The sequence below is a fragment of the Leucoraja erinacea genome, chromosome 24, assembly GCF_028641065.1.
Source record: "Leucoraja erinacea ecotype New England chromosome 24, Leri_hhj_1, whole genome shotgun sequence".
Classification (NCBI taxonomy): domain Eukaryota; kingdom Metazoa; phylum Chordata; class Chondrichthyes; order Rajiformes; family Rajidae; genus Leucoraja; species Leucoraja erinaceus.
The window spans coordinates 29,110,070-29,132,291 of NC_073400.1; the positions used below are offsets into that span (position 1 = coordinate 29,110,070).

The 22,222-nt window shown below is 45.2% G+C and overlaps 2 protein-coding genes across 7 annotated transcripts in view; both read right to left on the reverse strand.

Annotated features, from left to right (window-relative positions):
• Window positions 1–1,306: 1,306 nt before the first annotated feature.
• Window positions 1,307–8,426, reverse strand: snrpe (small nuclear ribonucleoprotein polypeptide E). The gene is made up of 5 exons (XM_055654917.1): window positions 8,270–8,426; window positions 6,191–6,217; window positions 5,509–5,571; window positions 2,812–2,890; window positions 1,307–1,508 (listed from the first exon to the last, which is right to left on the reverse strand). The coding sequence occupies exons 1-5, from the start codon at window positions 8,321–8,323 to the stop codon at window positions 1,453–1,455; spliced, it is 279 nt and encodes a 92-aa protein (XP_055510892.1). The 5' UTR covers window positions 8,324–8,426; the 3' UTR covers window positions 1,307–1,452.
• A 2,071-nt stretch (window positions 8,427–10,497) lies between these two features.
• zc3h11a (zinc finger CCCH-type containing 11A) overlaps window positions 10,498–22,222 on the reverse strand; it is a 28,455-nt gene continuing 16,730 nt past the window's right edge. For all 6 annotated transcript variants that reach the window (XM_055654921.1, XM_055654920.1, XM_055654919.1 and 3 more), the window contains 8 exons: window positions 21,582–21,647; window positions 19,590–19,922; window positions 17,875–18,087; window positions 17,099–17,190; window positions 14,679–14,988; window positions 13,715–13,890; window positions 13,498–13,559; window positions 10,498–12,882 (listed from right to left, as the gene is read on the reverse strand). In XM_055654921.1, coding sequence (XP_055510896.1) covers window positions 12,630–12,882; window positions 13,498–13,559; window positions 13,715–13,890; window positions 14,679–14,988; window positions 17,099–17,190; window positions 17,875–18,087; window positions 19,590–19,922; window positions 21,582–21,647 — 1,505 coding nt within the window. In that variant the 3' untranslated portion in view covers window positions 10,498–12,629. The remainder of the gene's footprint in view (window positions 12,883–13,497; window positions 13,560–13,714; window positions 13,891–14,678; window positions 14,989–17,098; window positions 17,191–17,874; window positions 18,088–19,589; window positions 19,923–21,581; window positions 21,648–22,222) is intronic.

The window sequence follows — 22,222 nt, forward strand, 5'->3', positions numbered from 1 at the left end:
TGTGGAAGATCCTGCTGTATGTATGAGCAAGGATCAAGCTTGGCTGCCAGATGGACTGGAAAACAATCCTAGTTCACAGTATGAGAGCAAGGGCTCTGTATTCAATTGGTGTCGCCTGGTGGGGTTTTTTTATTCTCCTCGCGACCACGTGGGTTTTCTCCGGGAGCTCCGGTTTCCTCCCGCATCCCAAAGACATTTGGGTTTGTAGGTTAATTTTCCTCTGTAAATTGCCCCCTTCCCCCCCCCCAGTGTGTTGGGAGCGGATGAGAAAGTGGCATAACATAGAACTCGGGTGATTGATGGTCAGTGTCGATCAGGTGGCCGAAGGGCCTTTTTCATGCCGTGACTCTAAAACAAATCTTCAGTTTAATGATCTGGCGCGGTGGCGCAGCAGTAGAGTTGCTGCCTCAGTGCCAGAGACCCGGCTTCGATCCTGACTATGGGCGTTTGTACGTTCTCCCCGTGGGTTTTCTCCGAGATCTTCGGTTTCCTCCCACACTCCAAAGACATATCGGTTTGTAGGTTAATTGGCTTGGTATAAATGTCAAAATTGTCCCTAGTGTAGGAGTGTTGACGTGCGGGGCTCGCTGGTCGGTGCGGACTCGGTGGGCCGAAGGGCCTGTTTCCACGCTGCATCGCTAAACCAAACACCATGTACTGGAAACGTCAGCGATGTTCTCCAGAGATGCTGCCTGACCTGCTGAGTTACCTCAGCACTCTGTGTCTATCTGTGGTATAAACCAGCACCTGCAGTTCCCTGCTTCTACAAATCAACGTCGCTTTGGTTGTGTGCAACTCAATGGAACGTGGGTGTGTGAACTACCATGGGAACCTTCCAAAATAATTAAACAGAATCTCCCCCCATCTGGCAATCCTGCGTCTATTTATTTGCAAGCTCCATGTAAATAAACATGATTACAATACACATGCGCTAATGACAAAGTCTCTGACTGCACAGGTTCTTATCCGGTTTCAGTCTGCTTGCGCTGTCCATGAACCAGTTCAACACTGGAAAGATTACGAGAGAGAAATAAGGAATTGCAGATGCTGGCTTACAAAAGAGAAAGATACTAGAATTCTGAGCAGTAACTCAATGAACCAGGCAGCATGTGCGGAGGGAATAATGTCAAGTCTTTCCTCAATGGAAACTGTCTGTCCATTCCCTCCACAGATGCCGCATGACCATCTGAGTAACCCCAGCACTATGTGCTTTATCTCACCCATTGGTTTGCAGTAATTGGAACTTATATTAAGAGGCTGTGATCCTTTCAAACTGATCTTCAAGAATATTAATACCAAGGCGTTGTACGTTGTAATGTTTTTATCTCGGAGAAAGGTAAAAAAAACACATCACGATTAAAACAGATTGGTTAGGAGAACGGTGACATCCAAAAAGCTAGAAACAGACTTTGAGTGCTATAGACTAAAGGAATGGCTTCACTGATGGCAGGTCTAGGTGTGGACACTCTGCAGTAAGGTGATGTTGTCCCCTTTCAGCATCACACGACCTGCAAGAACAAAACATAATGTCGGAATGAATGGTCGTTGTTTCAAATAAACAATCACTAGTCCAAAACACTCCCCCGGTTGGTGGATCTCGATCAGGCTGAAGAAGTGTCCCGGGCCAGAAATGTGGCCTGTCCATTGCTTCCACAGATGCTGCCTGACCTACTGAGTTCTTCCAGCACTTTGTGTGTTGCTCAGGATTCCAGCATCGGCAGTTCCACATGTCTCTGCTATTTCGGACAGCACAGTGCCATGGGGGAGGAATTGCAGCCTTACAGCGCTAGAGAACCGAGTGCCATCCTGAGTACGAGTGCTGTCTATATGGAGCCTGTGTGTTCTCGGTGACATGCGTGAGTTTTCTCCGAGTGATCCGGTTTCCTCCCGCACTCCAAAGAGGTACAGGTTTGTAGGTTTATAAGTGGCTTTGGCAAAATTGTAAATGGTCCCTAATGTGTAAAATAGTGCTAGTGTACGGGGTGATTGCTGGTCGGTGCAGACTCGGTGGTATAAACCTGCATCTGCCGTTCCTTGTTTTTTTAATGTAACAGTGACACTTGACAACAATTTATTTCTGATGAAATTGCCTATTGTAGCAGTTTTCTATATCATGAGTAAAGGGAAAATAATGTTATATAGTTCAGTGTCATCAAGTATTTTATAACCAAATTATATGTAAGTGTAGAGTGAATAATGAATAAGATCCTGTGGACATTGTGCAGCAAGTCGGCAAACCATTCATTAACTACGAGCATAAAGGAGAGAATTCAACTCCCTTTGCCTATCAGTGGTTAAACATCTGAAGCAGTAAATGCCTCAATCCAAACGTGACATCTCAATCCATGCTGGAATCTTGTGTAAAACACAAATTGCTGGAGTGGCTCAGCGGGCCATACTGCATCTGTGGAGAAAATGGATAGGTGACTTGTCAGGTTGCAACCCGAAACGTTACCTATCCATGTTCTCCAGAGATGCTGCCTGACCCGCTGAGTTACTCCAGCACTTTGTCTCTCTTCACCTATCAATTGACTGGCTTTGTCTTGCCCTTCCTCCCTTTCAGATATTTCAATACCGCTGGAGATACAGAAACAAGGAACTGTAGATGCTGGTTGATAATAAGAAGACATAAAGTGCTGGACTAACTCAGCAGGTCAGCCAGCATCTCCAGATGTTTTGTGTCGGGACTATTCTTCAGACCCGAAACGTCACCAACCCTGATCTCCAGAGATGCTGCCTGACCAGCTGAGGTTGTCCAGCACTTTGTATCTCTGGAGATATGGTAATGAAATGTCATACGAGTCCACTTACCCAGCGGCTTCCTTGCTTTAGATTTCATATGAATTTCCTCTGCATCATCCAAAACAAGGTTCATGTACTCATCAAAGCCCTGGAAAAAGACATGCTTTAATTAAGTGCAACTGCACAGAAATCATAGACAGAACTATCATTCTTCAAATCCACGGAGCAGCTTTGAACCACAAATCAGATCAACATCTGGAGCAACGTCAGACTACAAGGGCATCAGGTTTGCGCCAGTGTTTGTGGCGCAAACTGATGGATTTCAAATAAGAGGATTCGGCAATTATTGAAACAGAGAAGAAAATACATTCCTGTGTGTATTGAAGCTTTCTTTCTTTCTCAACTGTATCCTTCTGCATCCCAAAAGAGATGAATGTTAAGATTGAGTTTTGTTTTATAGATACAGCATGGAAACAGCCCTGTGGCCCACGCCGACCATCGATCACTCTTTCACATTGGTTCTATGCTGCCCCATTTCCGCATCTCCTACACACGGGGGAAGTTTACAGAGACCAATTAAACCTGCAAACCCAGATGAATTTGGGATGTGGGAGGAAACCACCACGATCACAGGGAGAATATGCGATCTCCACACAGACAGCACATGAGGTCAGGATTGAACCCGGGCCCCTGGAGCTGTGTGGCGGCAGCTCTAACGCTGCGTAACTGTGCTGCCACTGTGATTATGGGTGATAATCAATGACATTAGTGGTAATAAAATCAGTCAGTGATGCTCGCAATATTCAAGTCTTCTATTTAACTAGTGTTCTGGGATTTTTTAAAACACTAATCAAATCAATTCCATTTCCCAAGAACATTGAAAAACAAAAGCAGTCTGAAACATTCAGTGTGTCTATTACTTCCAATTGATTGAGAGTGAAATGATGAACAGGCCAACAGGATATTGACTGTTCTGTGGAATTCAACAATCCGTATAGACTGTCAGTGTTATATTAGAAACATAGAAATTAGGTGCAGGAGTAGGCCATTCGGCCCTTCGAGCCTGCACCGCCATTCAATATGATCATGGCTGATCATCCAACTCAGTATCCCGTACCTGCCTTCTCTCCATACCCTCTGATCCCCTTGGCCACATCTAACTCCCTCTTAAATATAGCCAATGAACTGGCCTCAACTACCCTCTGTGGCAGAGAGTTCCAGAGATTCACCACTCTCTGTGTGAAAAAAGTTCTCCTCATCTCGGTTTTAAAGGATTTCCCCCTTATCCTTAAGCTGTGACCCTTGTCCTGGACTTCCCCAACATCGGGAACAATCTTCCTGCATCTAGCCTGTCCAACCCCTTAAGAATTTTGTAAGTTTCTATAAGATCCCCTCTCAATCTCCTAAATTCTAGAGAGTATAAACCAAGTCTATCCAGTCTTTCTTCATAAGACAGTCCTGACATCCCAGGAATCAGTCTGGTGAACCTTCTCTGCACTCCCTCTATGGCAATAATGTCCTTCCTCAGATTTGGAGACCAAAACTGCACGCAATACTCCAGGTGTGGTCTCACCAAGACCCTATACAACTGCAGTAGAACCTCCCTGCTCCTATACTCAAATCCTCTTGCTATGAAAGCCAACATGCCATTTGCTTTCTTTACTACCTGCTGCACCTGCATGCCTACCTTCAATGACTGGTGTACCATGACACCCAGGTCTCGCTGCATCTCCCCCTTTCCCAATCGGCCACCGTTTAGATAATAATCTGCTTTCCCGTTTTTGCCACCAAAATGGATAACCTCACATTTATCCACATTAAACTGCATCTGCCAAACATTTGCCCACTCACCCAGCCTATCCAAGTCACCTTGCAGTCTCCTAGCATCCTCCTCACACCTAACACTGCCCCCCAGCTTAGTGTCATCCGCAAACTTGGAGATATTGCCTTCAATTCCCTCATCCAGATCATTAATATATATTGTAAATAGCTGGGGTCCCAGTACTGAGCCTTGCGGTACCCCACTAGTCACTGCCTGCCATTGTGAAAAGGACCCGTTTACTCCTACTCTTTGCTTAATTGGCTTAAACTTTCACTCAACAATGGCAATTTAACAAACTGAGAACAATTAAAAAAGCTCGGCTGGTAACGATCTGTTTGCAACTAAAGTGAAACCATGAGTTAACCAGCTGGGTTTAGTTTTGTGTTTTTAGTTTAGAGATACAGCGCAGAAACAGGCCCTTTGGCCCACCGAGGTCGCACCAAACAGCGATCCCTGCATATCAACACTACCCTGAGGCCAATTTGACATTTATAACTGTCAATTAACTTACAAACCTGTACGTCTTTGTAGTGTGGGAGGAAATCTGGGAGTAAACTCACGCCGATCATGGGGAGAACGACCGAACTCCGTACAGACAAGCAGCCAAGTCAGGAGCGAACCCGGGCCTCTGGCGCTGTAAGGCAGTAGCTCTTCTTTAGGGTTTAGGGATTCAACCCAAGAATTGACCCCAACAGGTGTTCCCTGATCGAGTTTATTCCTGCCATCTTCACCCAGTACTATCCCGCAGGCAAAAAAAAATAAGACACAAAGTGCTGGAGTAACTCAGTGGGTCAGGCAGCATTTTTGGAGAACATGGATAGCACCAAGATGCTGCCTGACCCGCTGAGGTACTCCGGCATTCTGCGTCTTTTCCTGTAAACTGTAAGTAAGAAAGTTGCAGTTCCGCTGTCGGTACATAAGCACTCCTGACAATTGATACTTACAATTATACAGCCCTCTATCCTCATGTTGACTTGTTCATATAACCACACTTGGATTCGTGATCGCTACAGAATTTAAATTAAAAAAAAGGCATTTTAAGTGAGAAACATCATTTTTTTTTAAAGCATTGTGAATGTTTTAATGAATCAGTACTTCTTAGCAAAGTGACAATGACTGAAAAGTTTGTATCGTATGCTGAAGTCCACAGCATAGGAGACACAAAACGCTGGAGTAACTCCACGGGTCAGGCAGCACCTCATGCTTCTCCGTCTGCCCGCTCCCCCTTCCCCACCCTGCTCCTTCTTTTTCTCCCTTCCCGATCCTCCCCTTCGTTCACGCTCTTCTCCTTCCTCTTTCTCCCTCATCCTCAACTTCCCCTCCTCTTTCTCTCTTACCCCCCTCTGTCGTCCTTCCCTTTCTCCCTCTCCACCCATCGTCACCCCCTTCTCTCCCTCCCCGCATCACTCACTGAGTTACTCCAGCATTGTGTGTCCGTCTGTATCTGCAGTTCCTGTTATTACATCCACAGAATAGGACGAGTCCATAATCTTTGAATACAGTCAAGTCTGCAAGGTTTTAAGATTTATTTGCTAAACAATTCTACCAGTTGTACACTCCCCGGCCTTATAATTAGCTGGAATTACAACACCACAATATTTAACTGTGCCAAAAATGTATACTTACATTCTGAAGGTATCTGAAAATAAGGTTCTGTAAAGGTTCAGTTAAGGAGCATGATTACATACAAGAGACAAATAAATACATAGTATAGACCTACATAACATGGTCCCTATATCAATCAATCAATCAGTATGTAGGATGGCTGTCACTTTAGTACAGGTCCATCACTGATTTTCCGACATGCCTGTAATCCAGAGCCTTTCTGACCTATCCATTTTGTAGGACCAAGAGGTCATGGAGTCCAATGGTACCAGAATGGTCAGCCAAGGGACCGAGATACCAGACGGCAAAGTCGACCATGGGAATGGATCTGCCAGCTCAGGCCAGACCCCGGCCGCAGGTGGAATTTCGACCCGCCAATTGCCGCGGAAATCGTGACAATGTTGAGATCCGCTGTCTCACCCGGCTTCGGTGCCACATTTTCGGGGGGGATTTCTTTATCTTTCGTTTCCCTCTCCAACTCTGTTTGAGGGTCTCGACCCGAAACGTCACCGGTTTCTTATCTCCGGAGATGCTGCCTGACCCGTTGAATTACTCCAGCATTTTGTGCCTGTCTTCAATGTAAACCAGCATCTGCAGTTCCTTCCTACACATTCAATTACACACTATAATGTAGATTCAGACCTCCAATCACCCAAAATGCACTGGCATGCTTCTTAATGTATTTGAGGTTTACGTAAAATATAATCTGATACGATTAGATAGCATGTAAAACAAAGCTTTTCACTGTACCTTGGTACACGTGACAATAATAAACCTATACCTAAACCTTAAATCATTGGGCAACAGTGTCCATTTTGTGCATGATGCCATGTTAAACTAATCCCACCTGTCTGAACGTGGTTTATACTCCTCCACTCCCCACATGTTCATCTTCCTGTCTAAATTCATCTTAAACGCTGCTACTGTATCTGCTCCCGGCAGCACGTTCTCTCTGTGTAAAAATATATTATCTCAGAAATCTCCTATGAATTCCCCTCACTTTTCACCATAAAGCCATGTGCTCTAGTCTTTGATAATTCCCCCCCTGGGAGAAAATAAATGTTTGCTCTATCAATGCCTTCCATAATGTAATACACTTCTATCGGGCCGCCCTTCAGTTCTTGATACTCCAGAGGAAATAAGGCAGAGAGGGGAGGGGAGGAAAGAGAGTGAGGGGAGAGATGGGGAGGGCAGAGAAGAATAGGGAGGAGGGAAGAGATGGGGGAAATAAACGTGGAGAGGGAGAGATATATGGGGAGGGGGAGAGAGTTGAGGGAAGAGATGGGGAGATAAATGTGGAGGGGAGAGATGGGGGGGGGGGGGGGGGAGGGGGAGAGATGGGGGGGGGGAAGAGATGGGGGAGGGGAGAGATGGTATGGGGAGGGGGAGAGATGGGGAGGGGGAGAGATGGGGTGGGGGAGAGAGATGGGGAGGGGGAGAGATGGGGAGGGGAGGGGGAGAGATGGGGAGGGAGGGAGAGATGGGTGGGGGAGAGATGGGAGATGGGGGGGGGCGAGATGGGGTGAGGGGAGAGAGATGGGGAGGGGGAGAGATGGGGGGGGGGGGAGAGATGGGGAGGGGGAGGGGGGAGAGAGTGAGGGAAGAGATGGGGAGATAAATGTGGAGGGGGAGATGGGGAGGGGGAGAGAGATGAGGAGGGGAAGAGATGTGGGAGGAGGGGGAGAGATGGGGAGGGGGCGAGAGGAGGGGGAAAGATGGAGATGAGAGGAGGGGAGAGAGAAGGGGGGAGAGAGAGATAGAGCGGGGGAGAGTAAAGAGGAGGGGAGGGGGGAAGATGAGGAGGAGGATGGGAGAGATGGGGGGGAGGTGGAGAGGGGGAGTGAGACAGAGGAGGGGCGAGGAGATGTGAGGGGAGAGAGAGATGGGGTGGGGAGAAGATGGGGGGAGGAAGAGGGGGGGAGGAAGAAGAGGAGAGATGGCCAGCCCGGGGGGCCCGAGTAAAGAAGGAGTAGAGGGGGAAGAGGAAGAGGGAGATGGGGCCCCATCACTTTCTGCACACATCAGAGAGAGCGAGCTGATGCGGAGGAAGATGGAGCCTCCGGCCCGCTCCCGCTCCGGCGCGCGCGCAGTGAAGGATACGATGGGCTGCACCATCACTTTCTGCACCTTCGGCGCCTGCCCGCGGTACGCCATGATGCCGCCGCCGCCGCCGCTCCCGCTCCTTCACCGCCCGGACCCGAAACACGAAAAACACGACCCGACCCGCGGGCAAAATGGCGCCGACGCGCGTCCTCGTCCAGCCCGCCCTCCCGCCCGCGCGGTGTGGGGTTGTGGGAGCTGGCCTCTCCCCCCCCCCCCCCCCCCCCCCCCTCCCTGGGCTACTGGAGCAGAGCATGGTGCAGCCAGGGTGCATGTGGCTCCTAGTGGGCAGAGTTGTGCATAGTGCGTGCAACTCAGAGTGGTCAGTTATGCACGGTCCAGGGTGCATGCATGCATAACAGTGGCCACAGTTATGCACGGTCCAGGGTGCATGCATAACAGTGGCCACAGTTATGCACGGTCCAGGGTGCATGCATGCATATCAGTGGCCACAGTTATGCACGGTCCAGGGTGCATGCATGCATATCAGTGCACGGTCCAGGGTGCATGCATGCATAACAGTGGCCAGGTTATGCACGGTGCATGCATAACAGTGGCCACAGTTATGCACGGTCCAGGGTGCATGCATGCATAACAGTGGCCAGTTATGCACGGTCCAGGGTTGCATGCATAACAGTGGCCACAGTTATGCACGGTCCAGGGTGCATGCATGCATATCAGTGGCCACAGCCTATTTCCTTCGCTGCTGCACCCGCTGAGCTTCTCCAGCATTTTTGTGTACCAGTGGCCACAGTCGTGCAGGGTGCCATGCAGTTCAGAATTGTGCATGGTGCATGCGGCTCAGAGTGGCCAGAGTTGTGCATGGTGCGTGCAGATTAAGAGTGGTCAGTATGCATGGTCCAGGGTGCATGCAGCTCAGTGACCACAGTTATGCAGGGTACCGGGTGCATGCAGTTTGGAGTGGCCAGAGCTATGGAGGGTACAGTACATGCCTGCTGCTTGCAGCTGGGAGTGTGGCCAGAGTTATGCATGTTGCGGAATACTTGCAACCGAGGGTCTAGAGAGTGGCCAGAGTTATGCAGAATACATGCCCATTGCGTGCAGCTAGGAGAATGGCCATGGTTGTGCACAGTACATGCAGGTGAGAAGGTGGTCAGAATTATGCATGGTGCAGAATACATGCCCCACAGCATGCACTACAAGTTCAGATATAGACTGCATTTATGGACAAGCTCTTAAATGGAGCCTGGCTCAACTTTGAAACCATTAGAATAGTCGTTAGAAATCAAAAATTGTCACGTGTAAAAAGCTTGTGTTGTATGCTAACCAGGCAGTGGAAAGACTACAATCTAGCCATCCACCATGTACAGACCTGTTGTAGCGGTAGGCAAACTGCAGTGGGTCAAGGCTGCTTGGTAGACTGGATTTTAAAGTGTTCCACAGCTCAACTAGTCATGGGAGTTTTAGCAGAACATTGAAAGTGGACCAAAAAATGACAATTTTACTGGGAATAACACAGCAATTCTTGTTGATGGAAAGATAATTTTTACATACCTACACTATTGAGTGTTGAATTGTGGAACGCATTGCAAATTGATTAAACTGTTTAAAGTGCAAGGGTAACTCATTAAAAAAAACCTCATCCTAACTGATAGGATGATTGTCATATAAGCAAAGTAAATTTTCCTGCATTAAAATGCACAGAATCAATGTTGGAAAAGAGTACAACACAGTACATTAATGTTACCTTGATTTCTCACATTTGATAGTGTGGACAAGCAATGATTTAATCTGCGTCACAGAGCCATTCTATTCTATTTTTAACCTCTATTTACTGAAGCTGAGCAAGTCATCACAGCAAGATGCAAAAGTTGAACAATAGTCCCTTTATTACAGAAATTATTATATTTTGGTGTCTGCATACAGTCATAAATAAATCACCCATTACCATGGATGTACATTTGGAAACAATAAAATCAAAAGTTCTAGAGAAAGTCAAAAGGCAGAAACGTTAGGAACACAAGACAATCTCCCACAGATCTTAAAACACAAATTTTAGTCAGCTCGAGTCAGAGCCATAATTGGACAACAAAAGAACAACAATATTTACAACGTTTCACAAGAGATTGATAGCATTGCTTCGGCAGAATACTGATAGGAGAGACTGCTTTTGAAAAGCGGCCCAAATATCTACAGGGTAGGAACTGTTCTCGAACACAAGGCTGCGTGCTTCAGTGTTGTAAAATACCTGTGGTGTTTTAAAAAAAAAAAAAAGCTTTAATAGCTTTTTTTCCCCCCTTCCCTCTGCAAATTAGGAAAACAAGGGCTTTGTCACATTGAGGTACAAGAAGCTGACCAAGATCAAACAAGCAGAGTGATCTTCCAGGCCATTTATTTCCCTGGACCGTTTGGTACCCAAAAGTGCTCTGCTCAGGTGGAATAGCTCGAGCCAGCTCCCAATTCTGCAGCACCAAGAACGTTTATCTGGGTCTTCTGCTCCTACCCCATGCAGCTGCATCCTCACATGTTGCGGAATTATTTCTGGTGAGCAAAGATCGTGAGCAGCAATGTCCCGGTTGCACACATCAATAGATGCTCGCGGAGAAATACTCCATTGAAGTCAGCCGTCAAAACTTAAGGCACTACAAACACAACCAGCTTGGAACCATTCTCCCTGAAGTAGAACGCAATGCTTTATGTTTCTCCTCTTCCGATTAAAACCCACACTGGACACGTCCAATTTCAAGACTGAATTTTTTTCCTTGCAGGGTCTCTTCATCAGTCCCATGGGAGCAATGATGTTCTTTAGTTCTTTTCGCCCATCCAATTTTACGCTGACCAGCGGAATCACCGACCAGAAAAATCAGGTGGACTTTGGCAATCTATTCCATCTGAATAAATGGACTGTGAGAACAGATATCTGGGGGTTTAAGTCAGGGGTCCTGGGGATATTCATCTTTCAATGGTGTGCTACATGTCACAGGTAGACTGGGTAAAGCGACCACACACCATTTTTACTTCCATGGACTGTGTTGGGCATTTCAATGCTAGCAATACTAAATCTTTTTCCCGACCTTTCCCTGACATGATGCACAATCTTTTAAGAGTTCGGGAGCTTGTGCAAGCATCTCTAGTCCCTCTTCACAAATTAGCCACACTGACGATAAATGCTGTCTGGCTTCTGGCTTCAAGATTGGACTTCTTTTCCCGAATCAATTCAAACCTCTGATCGCATTTTATGCCATTATTTGCGTACTGTTTTAAAGTAACTTCGGGATACTGGTATTTTGTTTCTCCCTACTGCCGTTACACCCACGTCTTGCTGCAAGAGCAATGTGCCACGCAATGTGAAAATAGCTAATAAATCACCTTCATAGACACGGGTCACAATGGTCTGCCAACATCACAACCGCTCTCTTCAAGCACTAAAGACCTCTCACACTTCACAAAAAAAACATACTGAACGTGGGAATATAATGAGACTGACAGCAGAAGGCTAAAATAACAGAGGAAATGGTGAAGGGTAAAAAAAAAAAAAAAAAAATCATCTAACAATGACAAAATATTATACTATCCAGAAACATTGTCAGAAATTCAGGTAACCAAAAATTAAAAGTCTCAAACTGCCAGTGCAACTTGGGAGTCCCTGTAAAATGTATTGTACAGACAAATCGCAATGATACATGTCCGACACAGAGATTAGACGGATACTGCTCCAAAATTGACTTGGTCTCGAGATTCTAATTTGTGTTGTCAGATGCTTGCACGTGATACAGACCTCAAGCCAACACCATTTTGCAATGATACAGATTTGTGAAAACAAATGAACAAATTCCTTTTGTTTTTGTACGAATAAAACAAAAAGACTTGGGCTGCTTCACATCTTTTCCAAGGTGGTCTTAACCTCGACATTGCTCAATGTAATCGGCGTAAGCTTGTTATCAATGGCAAGTGAGATTAGACTGTTAAAAGGATTAGGCCTCAGGAAAGACACAAGGTTTGCATCGGTTGTATTTCCCCCTCAGCTTTTGGACACAGATCTTTCAACAAAGGATTTTTTCAGACAGAAAAGCATATCCAGAAAGATCGCCTTGCTGGGAACACCTTAAACCACCGAAAGCAAAACTCAGGGATGATATCTTTATGGATTTGGGGGTCAGAAGAAAGTGTGGCCAGCAGTTAAGAGTTCATACTTAACTAATTTGGTCGCAGTATCAGCATGTTTAAAATGGCCCTGACTTTTGTCTACACCCAATATGCAGGTGCAGTAATACGTTTACAGCTTTAAAAATAGACAGGCCTGTCGATTACAAAATGCAGGTCCAAGTTAGTTTCTGTTTATTACCCAGAAAAGTCCAAATCTATTTGAGCAGGTCCAAAAGAACATCCAGCACGCCATTCAGCTGTCGATCATCTCGGACAGCTCGAGTAATAAGTCATCTTCGTCCTTCCCAGGATCCAGATCTATTTCCGCTTCAAGTTTATCATCAGAGAATTCCTTCATCAGTTCTTCGAAGTCATCTTCCAATACTGCAGGCTTGGATGCAGTGGAGCTCAGCCTCCGAACTTTAGCAGGCAGCCGTGGTGGAGAGAAAGATTCTACTCCAGTCTGCAACCTACTTGTTGGCTTGGTGTCTTCAACAAGATTGAGCCTGAAAAGTAAGGAGTAAAGTCAATTGCACTCATTTGTCTTCTTGAACATAGAACACGGGCGGCATTGTGGCGCAACTGTAGAGTTGCCGCCTTAACAACGCCAGGACCCGGGTTCGATCCTGTACAGACTTTGTACGTTCTCCCAGTGACCGCGTGGGTTTTTCCCAGGTGCTCCAGTTTCCTCCCACACTCCAAAGACCTTCAGGTGTGTAAGTTAATTTGGCTTTGGTAAAAATTGTAAAATTTCCCTGGTGCGTAGGATAAAGCTAGTGTATAGGGAGGGGTCAGTCTCGGCGACTGTGTTTCCGCACTGTGTCACTAAACTAAGAACAGTAGAGCACAAGACAGGCCCTTCAGCCCACAATGTCTGTACCAAACATGATGCAAATACCAACTCTTATCTGCCGGCATATAATCCATTTCTCCCCATTCCCTGCACATCCATGTACTAGTCTCTTAAACGCCATTCATCTATCTGCCTGAACCCACCACATTCAGCAGTGCATGAAGGCACTCACTCCCCTCCGCGATATCTTCAAAGGCAGGTTAACGATTACAAAACCTTGCAGGAATTAATAAATTATGTGTGCAAGATAATGCAATTGAGACCTTACCTTCCCTTCTCTGGCACTTGTATAGAGGTTGTCTCTTCTTCCTGGACAGGTGGTGGCCCAGACTGGAAGAAAGAAAAAAAAAAGCATTATTATAAAGTGCATCTTTAATAATCTTTGGGGTTTTCCAGCTAAGTTAGTAACAGCAATTTTAGGGACAATTCTACAACAGATGAACTGAAGCGTGGTTTGAACAAGTGCTAATAACAGAGATTCTTACCGCGACGGTCTTCTCAGGGGCTGGTGGCTGGATCACCAGATCGGTAGTCACGGCGTTGAGGGGCTTGACTGCCATAACCGTGGACGGATGGATGTCCGGGGATTTGCGCTTCTGGCTAATCCTCACGGGGCACGAGTTCTTCACAATTGACGGCTTCACGTTTAATTTGGGTTTGACTGCGAGACAGATAAGAGGATCAGAAAACAGATGAATGCAACCCAATCCAATAATTGTGTGCATGATAAACCTATCCAATAAAAAATTAATGATAAATAGGTCGGCAAGGATCTATCAACTGCAAAGATCAAACCCAATTCAATCATCTGCTAGAGTAACTACCAGGGGTGGCCACGCAGCAGTGGGGAGTTGCTGCCTTACGGCGCCAGAGACCCAGGAAGGATCCTAACTACACGTGCTGTCTGTACTGAGTTTGTACCTTCTCCCCGTAATCACGTGGGTTTTCTCCCTAGATCTTCGGTTTCCTCCCACACTCTAAAGGGGTACAGGTTTTTTGGTTAACTGGCTTGGTATAAATGCAAGTTGTCCCAAGTGTGTGCAGGACAGTGTTAGTGTGCAGGGATCGCTGGTCGGTGCAGACGCGGTGGGTCGAAGGGCCTGTTTCCGCGCTGTAACTCTAAATTAAACTAAGATGTAGCACAGACCCATATCGCAGAAGAAATCAGAAGATATCTGCAGATGCTAAAAGTCCAAAACTAAGAAAATGCTGGAAATAATCGATAGGTCAGGCCATATCTATGGGAGGAGAAGCAGGGTTAACATATCAGGTCAAAGAACCTTTGACAGACAAGAACAGAAAAAGAGACACTTGACCCGAAATGTTAATTTGGTTTCTCTTCCCACAGTTGCGGCCTGACCTGTTGAACATTTCCAGTATTTTGTGTTTTCATTTAGGAGGAAGGAGAACAGCCAGATGCTACTGCGAATATAACCCCAAGATAAATACCTTTCAAAGCAAGTGGAATTTCTGCCACTTCAGGTTTGGCAACAACCAGCTTTTCTTCCGTCTGAACAGCCACTTGTTCATGTTCAAGAAAGTCATTTGGTTTCGGATCCAGAGAAACTGCCGGCTGTTTATGCTTCTCCGCAGCCCGACTCTCGCTGTTCGTTCTGTTTGCAGTCGACTCTTTCCCCGCAGTTCGACACTGCTGCCTCTCAGTTCCCTGGAGTTGTCGAAGGCGTTTTTCCTTCAGTATTTCATCAAAGCTTTTAACTTGCACATTCAGCAATCTTGGAGCTTCCTTTCTAGTTTCAGGCTACGGTGACAGAATTTTATTCATGTCAGAAGCAATCCATTTCGCCATAACCCTTCCACTTAAAATCTAATTTATCATATTTCTACGCAGAAATAGACCATTCTGCCCATCAAGTCTACTCCATTATTCAATCATAGCTGATCTATCTTTTCCTCTCAGCCCCATTCTCCTGCCTTCGCCCCATAAGCCCTGACACTTGCCAATTAAGAATCTGTCTTCCGTGTCTTAAAAGTATCCATTGACTTGGCCTCCACAGCTGTCTGTGGCAATGAATTCCACAGATTCACTACCCTCAGACTAAAGAAATTCCTCCTCATCTCCTTTGTAAAGGTATGTTCTTTAGCTTTTGGGTTATGGCCGCTGGTCCTAGACTCTCCCATGAGTGGAAATATCCTCCCCACATTCACTCTATCCAGGCCCTTCACTATTTTGAGCAGCATCCCATCCTTGCGCCTCTGACATAATCCACTGCTTTATTTAACTTTCTCTTAAATGTATCAATGCTGTGTGCCAGTTAATTTTTCACTATTGATGTATATTTTAAATTTTTATTGAAAATCTCACTGAAGCCCTCCAGTTTTGCAGATTTTTGCTTTTGAAAGAGTATATTTTCTATCAAAATCTTTCCAAGCTTTTTTAAAATGAGCTCCATTAGGTTACCTAATTTACAATAATTCTCCCCCCCCCCAAAACAGATTAAATGTCTCATTATTGTTATAACTTCGCAGTTCAGATAATATTCTTACCAATGTTGTTTTTTTGCAAAGTTAAAATAATTGGTCAGAATTGGAGACAGTGCTCCACATGTGGTCTATCCAAGATACAAGGCCGAAAAACGTCAAACTTCATAATCTTACCTAGAAATGAATCTACTTTGACCTTTCCAAAAAAAGCTTTGTGGAACAGTTTGTGATTAGTACTCCCTGGTCTGCTAGTGCCTCATCATTTTGGCCATCACTTATACGCCTGGCCAGGTCGACCCTGCAGCGTCGCCATGACAATGGGCCTTCATGTTCAGATCAAGATCCCTGCACTTACAACTGGGACTGAAAATAATGCTTAACTGGCGACGACTCTGTATACTGTCTCAGTGTACTGCTGCTACACTTGGACTGTATCGGAGATGCTTATCTAATGTGTATCCAAGTGCTATGTATAGCGTCCACAAAAATGAATCTCACTGTAACTCAGTACATGTGACAAATAAAATATCATGCCAAGTACTGTGGGACCTTTGTTTTTATCACTGGAACAACCTTTAGTTTACTATTTGTGCAAAACCGATCTCAAAAGCTTCAAATGCACATATAGCCCAGTTGTTCTGCATAATTCCTTCTGCAGAGTAAAATGAACTCGGTACATAGAAATGCAACCTCAACTATGAGCTATGGACTGTTCATAAGTTAAGGGAACAGAATTAGACCCATTGTCTAGTCCGCTATTCAATTGTGGCTGATCTACCTATCCCTCTCAATCGTATTCTTCTGCCTTCTCCCCATAACCCACATTTGGTTTCACAAAAAATATTGGGGTTTTTCTTACTCTAGTATTGGAGTTACTTATTGGATTTTTGTCAATTATATATTATCTATGTGTATTGTTTTTATAGGCCTGTTAATGGCCTGTCCGAGGTGGAAGATTGGAACCTTCATGCGGTCCTGCCCGTTTCGACTAATGCAATCATCTCGACGTGCACAAACGGAAGATCAAATAGAACAAGTTGTCCAACAACTTTAGGCTGTGCACCCCACACGAAAGAAGAAGAAGGGCCTATCCCACTTAGGCGATTTTTTTGGGCGACTACAGTCGACTGCCGCCAAAATTTCAACAATGTTGAAAAATGTTCGGCGACAGTGGCGTCAATTTTCGCTGTCGTAGGTTGACATAGATGTTGTCGTAGGTTGACGCCAGGTGTCGTAGGTGAATTCCATTAAAAGCAGTCCCAGGCAGTCGCCTAAAAAGTCGCCCAAGTGGGACAGGCCCTTTAGGCTGCTGCAACTAAGAATTTTATTGTTCTATTGTTGGTACATATGACAATTAAACACAGCTGACAACGCAAGTACTACTGAGAGAATGAAATGTTTTTGGTCTGCCATCAAAGTGCACTCACCCTTTGAGATTCTGCCAAGTCTACTTGGACAGCATTGTCTACTGATTGTATATCCATTGGTTCTTTATCCACCTTCTCTGGCTTGACAACTTCTGCACGAAGAGAAATATGACGTTTAAAAATATTTATTAGCAAGCAGACAAATGTTAATATATTCAAATGAAATTCAAACGTCAAAAATAAAGCAAAGGAAACTATCTTAATCAGGTGGGTTTAGTTTAGAGACACAGCTCAGTCCACCGAGTTTGCACCGACCCTCGCAAACTAACACTACCCTACACACCTACAATTTTACCGAGCCTATTAACCAACAAACCTGTGTTTTTGGAGTGTGAGAGGAAACCAGAGCTCCTGGAGAAAACCCACACAGATCACAGGGAGAGCGTCAGGCCCGTAACCCGAAATCATCCGGCATGCAGTTCTGGCTGTACCGCTTCCTGCGCAAAGCCGCTGGCAACGCTGCGCACCTTCTGTGTCTGGGCTACACTGTCGGGATCGGGGTTGTCAATAGGATGGGGACGAGTGAGTGTATTGCCAAGGCAATGGTCCGTAGGTGCGCCATGTTCGTGAGCGGCCGTTACAAGGGGCCATCCTCGAAGGGGCGGGATCTATGTGAACACGTGATTTGATGCCTGCCACCCGGGACGGGATCCATGTGTTCACGTGATAGACGTGGCCCGCCATCCGTTCACAGACATGCGTCCTTGTCACTATGCAGAACAAGGTTGCTCACCCCTGTGGTAAGTGAACATTAAACCAAGGTTTAGCCACCTCACCTATAGGCTTGGCGATTCTCAGTAGTCTCTTCCTGGTAGGCGGAGCCTCGGTCTTTGGCTTCTCAGTTTGCTGCGACGCCACAGAGCCTTCCTGGTTGTCTTGCCGTCGCAGTGCCTTCTCACGTCGAATCTCTTCCAAAGTTTTAATCTTTACTCGTTCCAGCGGCTTCATCTTCATTCCACTTTCATCAGGGCTTGCCTTGTGACATTTCACTGTAAAACAACACTGATTAGATTTTCCACAAAGGTCATGAAGTTTAATAAGTTTTAGATTCATAACCAGCACAGAAACAGGCCCTTCAGCCCAACGTGTGCATGATGTCCAAGACACCCCATCTTCAGGTATGTGTCCATACCCCTCTAAAATCTTTCCTATCCATGTACCTACCTGAATGTCTTTTAAATGTTGTGATTGTCCCTGCCTCAACTACCTCCCCCAGCAGCTAGTTTCACACTCAATGCCCTCTGTGTGGAAAAAGCTGCTCCTCCTCAGTTTCCTATTCAATTTTTATTTTTCACCTCAAACCAATTCGTGATTCCCCTGGGTTAAAGACTTTGTGCATTCACCATTCTATTCCCCTCGTGTTTTTAAGCACCTCCTGAAGATCGCACCTCAGCTACCTGCGCTTCAAAGAGTTAAAACAAAAAGAGGAAAATAATATTTCAGGCAAAACAAAATTGTATATTATTTTCCAGAAGCATTACAAATACCCAAAAAATAATAATTTACAATATAAAAAAAAAATGATATAACTGTACACAAAGGCCGACCAGCGTTTACTATGCTAAAGAAATTTCAACAAAAATATACAGCAAATATAGGAAAGAACTGCAGACGCTAGTTTAAATCAAAGGTTGACACAAAATGCTGAAGTAATTCAGAGACAGGCAGCATCTCTGGAGATGCTGACTGCCCCGCTGAGTTACTCCAGCATTGTGTCAACAGCAAAGTATATATAGTCATAACTATCTAGAGATTACTAAAGAAAGTGTTAAGAGTAACTCAGCAGGTTCATACAGCATCTCTGGAGAATGTGGACAGGCCATGTTGCAGGCCGACCCAAAAGGTTGCCTATCCATGTTTTCCACAGATGCTGCCTGACCCACTGAGTTACTCCAGCTCTGCCTTTTTTGGAAACCAGCATCTGGAGTTCCTCTGGAAAGAAGGAATGGGTGACGTTTTGAGTCGACCCGAAACATCGCCCATTACTTTTCTCCAGAGGTGCTGCCTGACCCGCTGAGTTACTCCAGCATTTTGTGTCTTCGGTGTAAACCAGCATCTGAGCAGACCAGCATCTGCAGTTCCTTCCTGCACATCTGGACTTCCACGTTTCTCTGATATCTCGAGGCAACTTAAGCAAGGAGAGACATTGAACAGCATGATCGGATGTTAATTGTTAGCGAGACATTTGAAGTCAGAGAAGTGACAGCATGAGAGGAGATTTTCAGAAATGCTAGGACATAGTGACAGGATGCTCTGATGAATGCATGGCAATGAGGCAAGGCTCCCGAGGACAAATCCAAGACAAGGTTGATGTATGGAAGAATAATGACAGCAACTAGCCTGCACAATTATCAGCATGTCTTAATGGGGACAAATGGATATTGAAGCATAGTAATAGTAAATAATACTTGTTGCAGACTTGTGAAAAAGCCTATTTCATAAAACAATACCAATTATCAATAAGACAGATCTAAAAAAAAAAAAACCACACCTTTGACTTTAGCAACTGATGGGCTCTTGTCTTTTTTTGGGTCAGCTTCAGGTTGCTTTGTAGCTGGATTATCCTTTGCAGGCTCTTCCTGGATCTTTCCCTGCTTCTTTGCTAGAGCGTCTGATGTTGCCTTCACCTGAACAGTCCTAATGATTTTAGACGCCTCCTCCAGCAAGTTGCACGTCTGGACAGATGTGTCACAACTAGTAACGCCAACCCGGATCTCTCCATTGCTCTCGCCGAGGTCCCTCTTGGCAGCCTTTTCACGGCGAATCTCTTCCAAGGTTTTCACCCTGATTTCTCCCGGGCCTTCTGTTTTATTTACATGCCTTTCTGCAAAGTGAAAAAATATTTAGTCGTTTATAGCTCTCCACAGGCCGCCAACCTGAAAGTGGAGTCGAACAACTAATCAGATGAAGTGTAACACCGTTGAAATGTCTCCACGTGTCCTGTGTTGTACCCAATGCTGCAGCCGTACAATGCAATGCCAATCACTGAGGTGTGAAGAGTACACGTGGGTTTTCTCAAGATCCCCAAACCTCCCACATTCCAAAGACGTGTAGGTTTGGAGGTTATTGGCTTGATATAATTGTAAATTGTCCCTAGTATGAGTAGGACAGCGTTAATGCGTGGGATCGCTGGTCAGTGCGGACTCGGTGTTCCGAAGGGCCCGTTTCTACGTTGTATCTCCAAAACTAAAAACTAAGACTAAAACCCACAAAATGCCATGGATAGGTACACAATATATATATATATTTTTTAAGTAAATAGCAATACTCATTATTGAGTGGCTCTCCCAAACCTATGTCAGTAATAGAAAGGAAAAGTTCGGAGAAGCAAAATCTGCCGGAGTATTGAGACATAGCTTTGTCAGTTCTGTCTTTTACACGATTCCTATATCGGGCAAGATGCTAAGATTAGATTGGACTGCATCAGATACAAATTATCTCAGCATAAAGCAGCAGGTTCACGGGTGTAGATTTCACCACCGCAGTTGGACGGGAAACTGTAGATCATCACTTTTGGAATGGGTCTGGGAACATGCATAATCCATTGAACTGGATGGGTTCGATTACAATTAAGAGCTGCCAAATACTGAAACTAGAACATTGAAATGAAGTCACGGGGAAGGCAAAAGAAAAAAAAAAAAATCACACACACACCATTATGTCAATCCAAACGGATAAAATAAGATAAAAGGCTAGAGTAACTCAGCGGGTCAGGCAGCACCTTGAGAACATGGAAAAGTCAAGTTTCGGGTTAGGACCCTTCAGACCCGAAACATCACCTATCCATGTACTACCGAGATACTTCTGGACCCGCTGAGTTACTCAAGCATTTTGTGTCTTTCTTTGGCAGATCAACACCTGCAGTTCCTTGTTATTAGATAAGGAAATTTATATTGGATAATGCTTGAAAAAAAGGATCAGAACATGTCTAGATGGTTAAGTTAATCCTAATATGTAGGAATAGGATCTGTGAATATAGATAGAAGCTCCCAGGTACACAAAAATGCTGGAGAAACTCAGCGGGTGCAGCAGCATCTATGGAGCGAAGGAAATAGGTAACGTTTCAGCCCGAAACGTTGCCTATTTCCTTCGCTCCATAGATGCTGCTGTACCCGCTGAGTTTCTCCAGCATTTTTGTGTACCTGGGATTTTCCAGCATCTGCAGTTCCTTCTTACACAAATAGATAGAAGCCCCAGTACATAAGCATTCTGGAATAAAATAAATATATCAATAATAGTGACCAGGAAATATCACATTGAGGTATAAATTCATCTGGTTGACTGTGCTCATGGAAGGATATTTACTGTTATTCAGTGTGGCCGACACAGTTTACTGCCTTGCAAAATAGTTTTGTCTATCAAGAATAGGCCAATAAGAATTAAAACACGTCGCAACAGTTAACTCCACTCATGGGGAATTTGATGGGGCCAACTCTTCCATGTAACTGTCACAGGGCAAGTACTAAATCACTTGATTACCTACCCTGTTCTACAAAGGAAATATCTGCAGGCAGACCAAGCCTCTCCCGTATAGATCTAGGAGTTTGAACTGAAACAGAAAAAGCACAAACCTTCATGAGTTGCACAGTCCATTCAATAAAAGTCATGCGAAGGTGATTTTACTTGAAGGCGTGAACAGTTGTTATTAAGATGTACCTATGTGGGTTAAGTTACAGCATTGAGCATCAGATTGGCATTGACCATTCAAGGCGGTAAGATAGGGTGCAGGAGAAGGGAGTGACGTGCAAATAGAAACCTTGACCATGGGTGCTGTCGGTGCGGAGTTTGTATATTCTCCCTGTGACTGCATTGGTTTTCTCCGGGTGCTTCAGTTTCCTCCCAAATTCCGCAAAGTTCAGGTTTGTAGGTAAAATTGTAAATTGTCCCTAGTGTGTAGGATACGGTTAGTGTGTGGGCGACTGCTGGTCGGCATGGACTGGGTAGGCCGAAGGGCCTGTTTCAACACGGCATCTCAAAAGGGTGTACGTAAGGCTTGACTGGCTGTTCTGTGACGAGATGGTTCACTTTAACCTCTGGGTTACTAAGTGATTAACACACAAATAATTCACCAAGGCTACTACAATCGGAGTCTTGCAACAACTGATTAGACCCCAACTTTGGGTA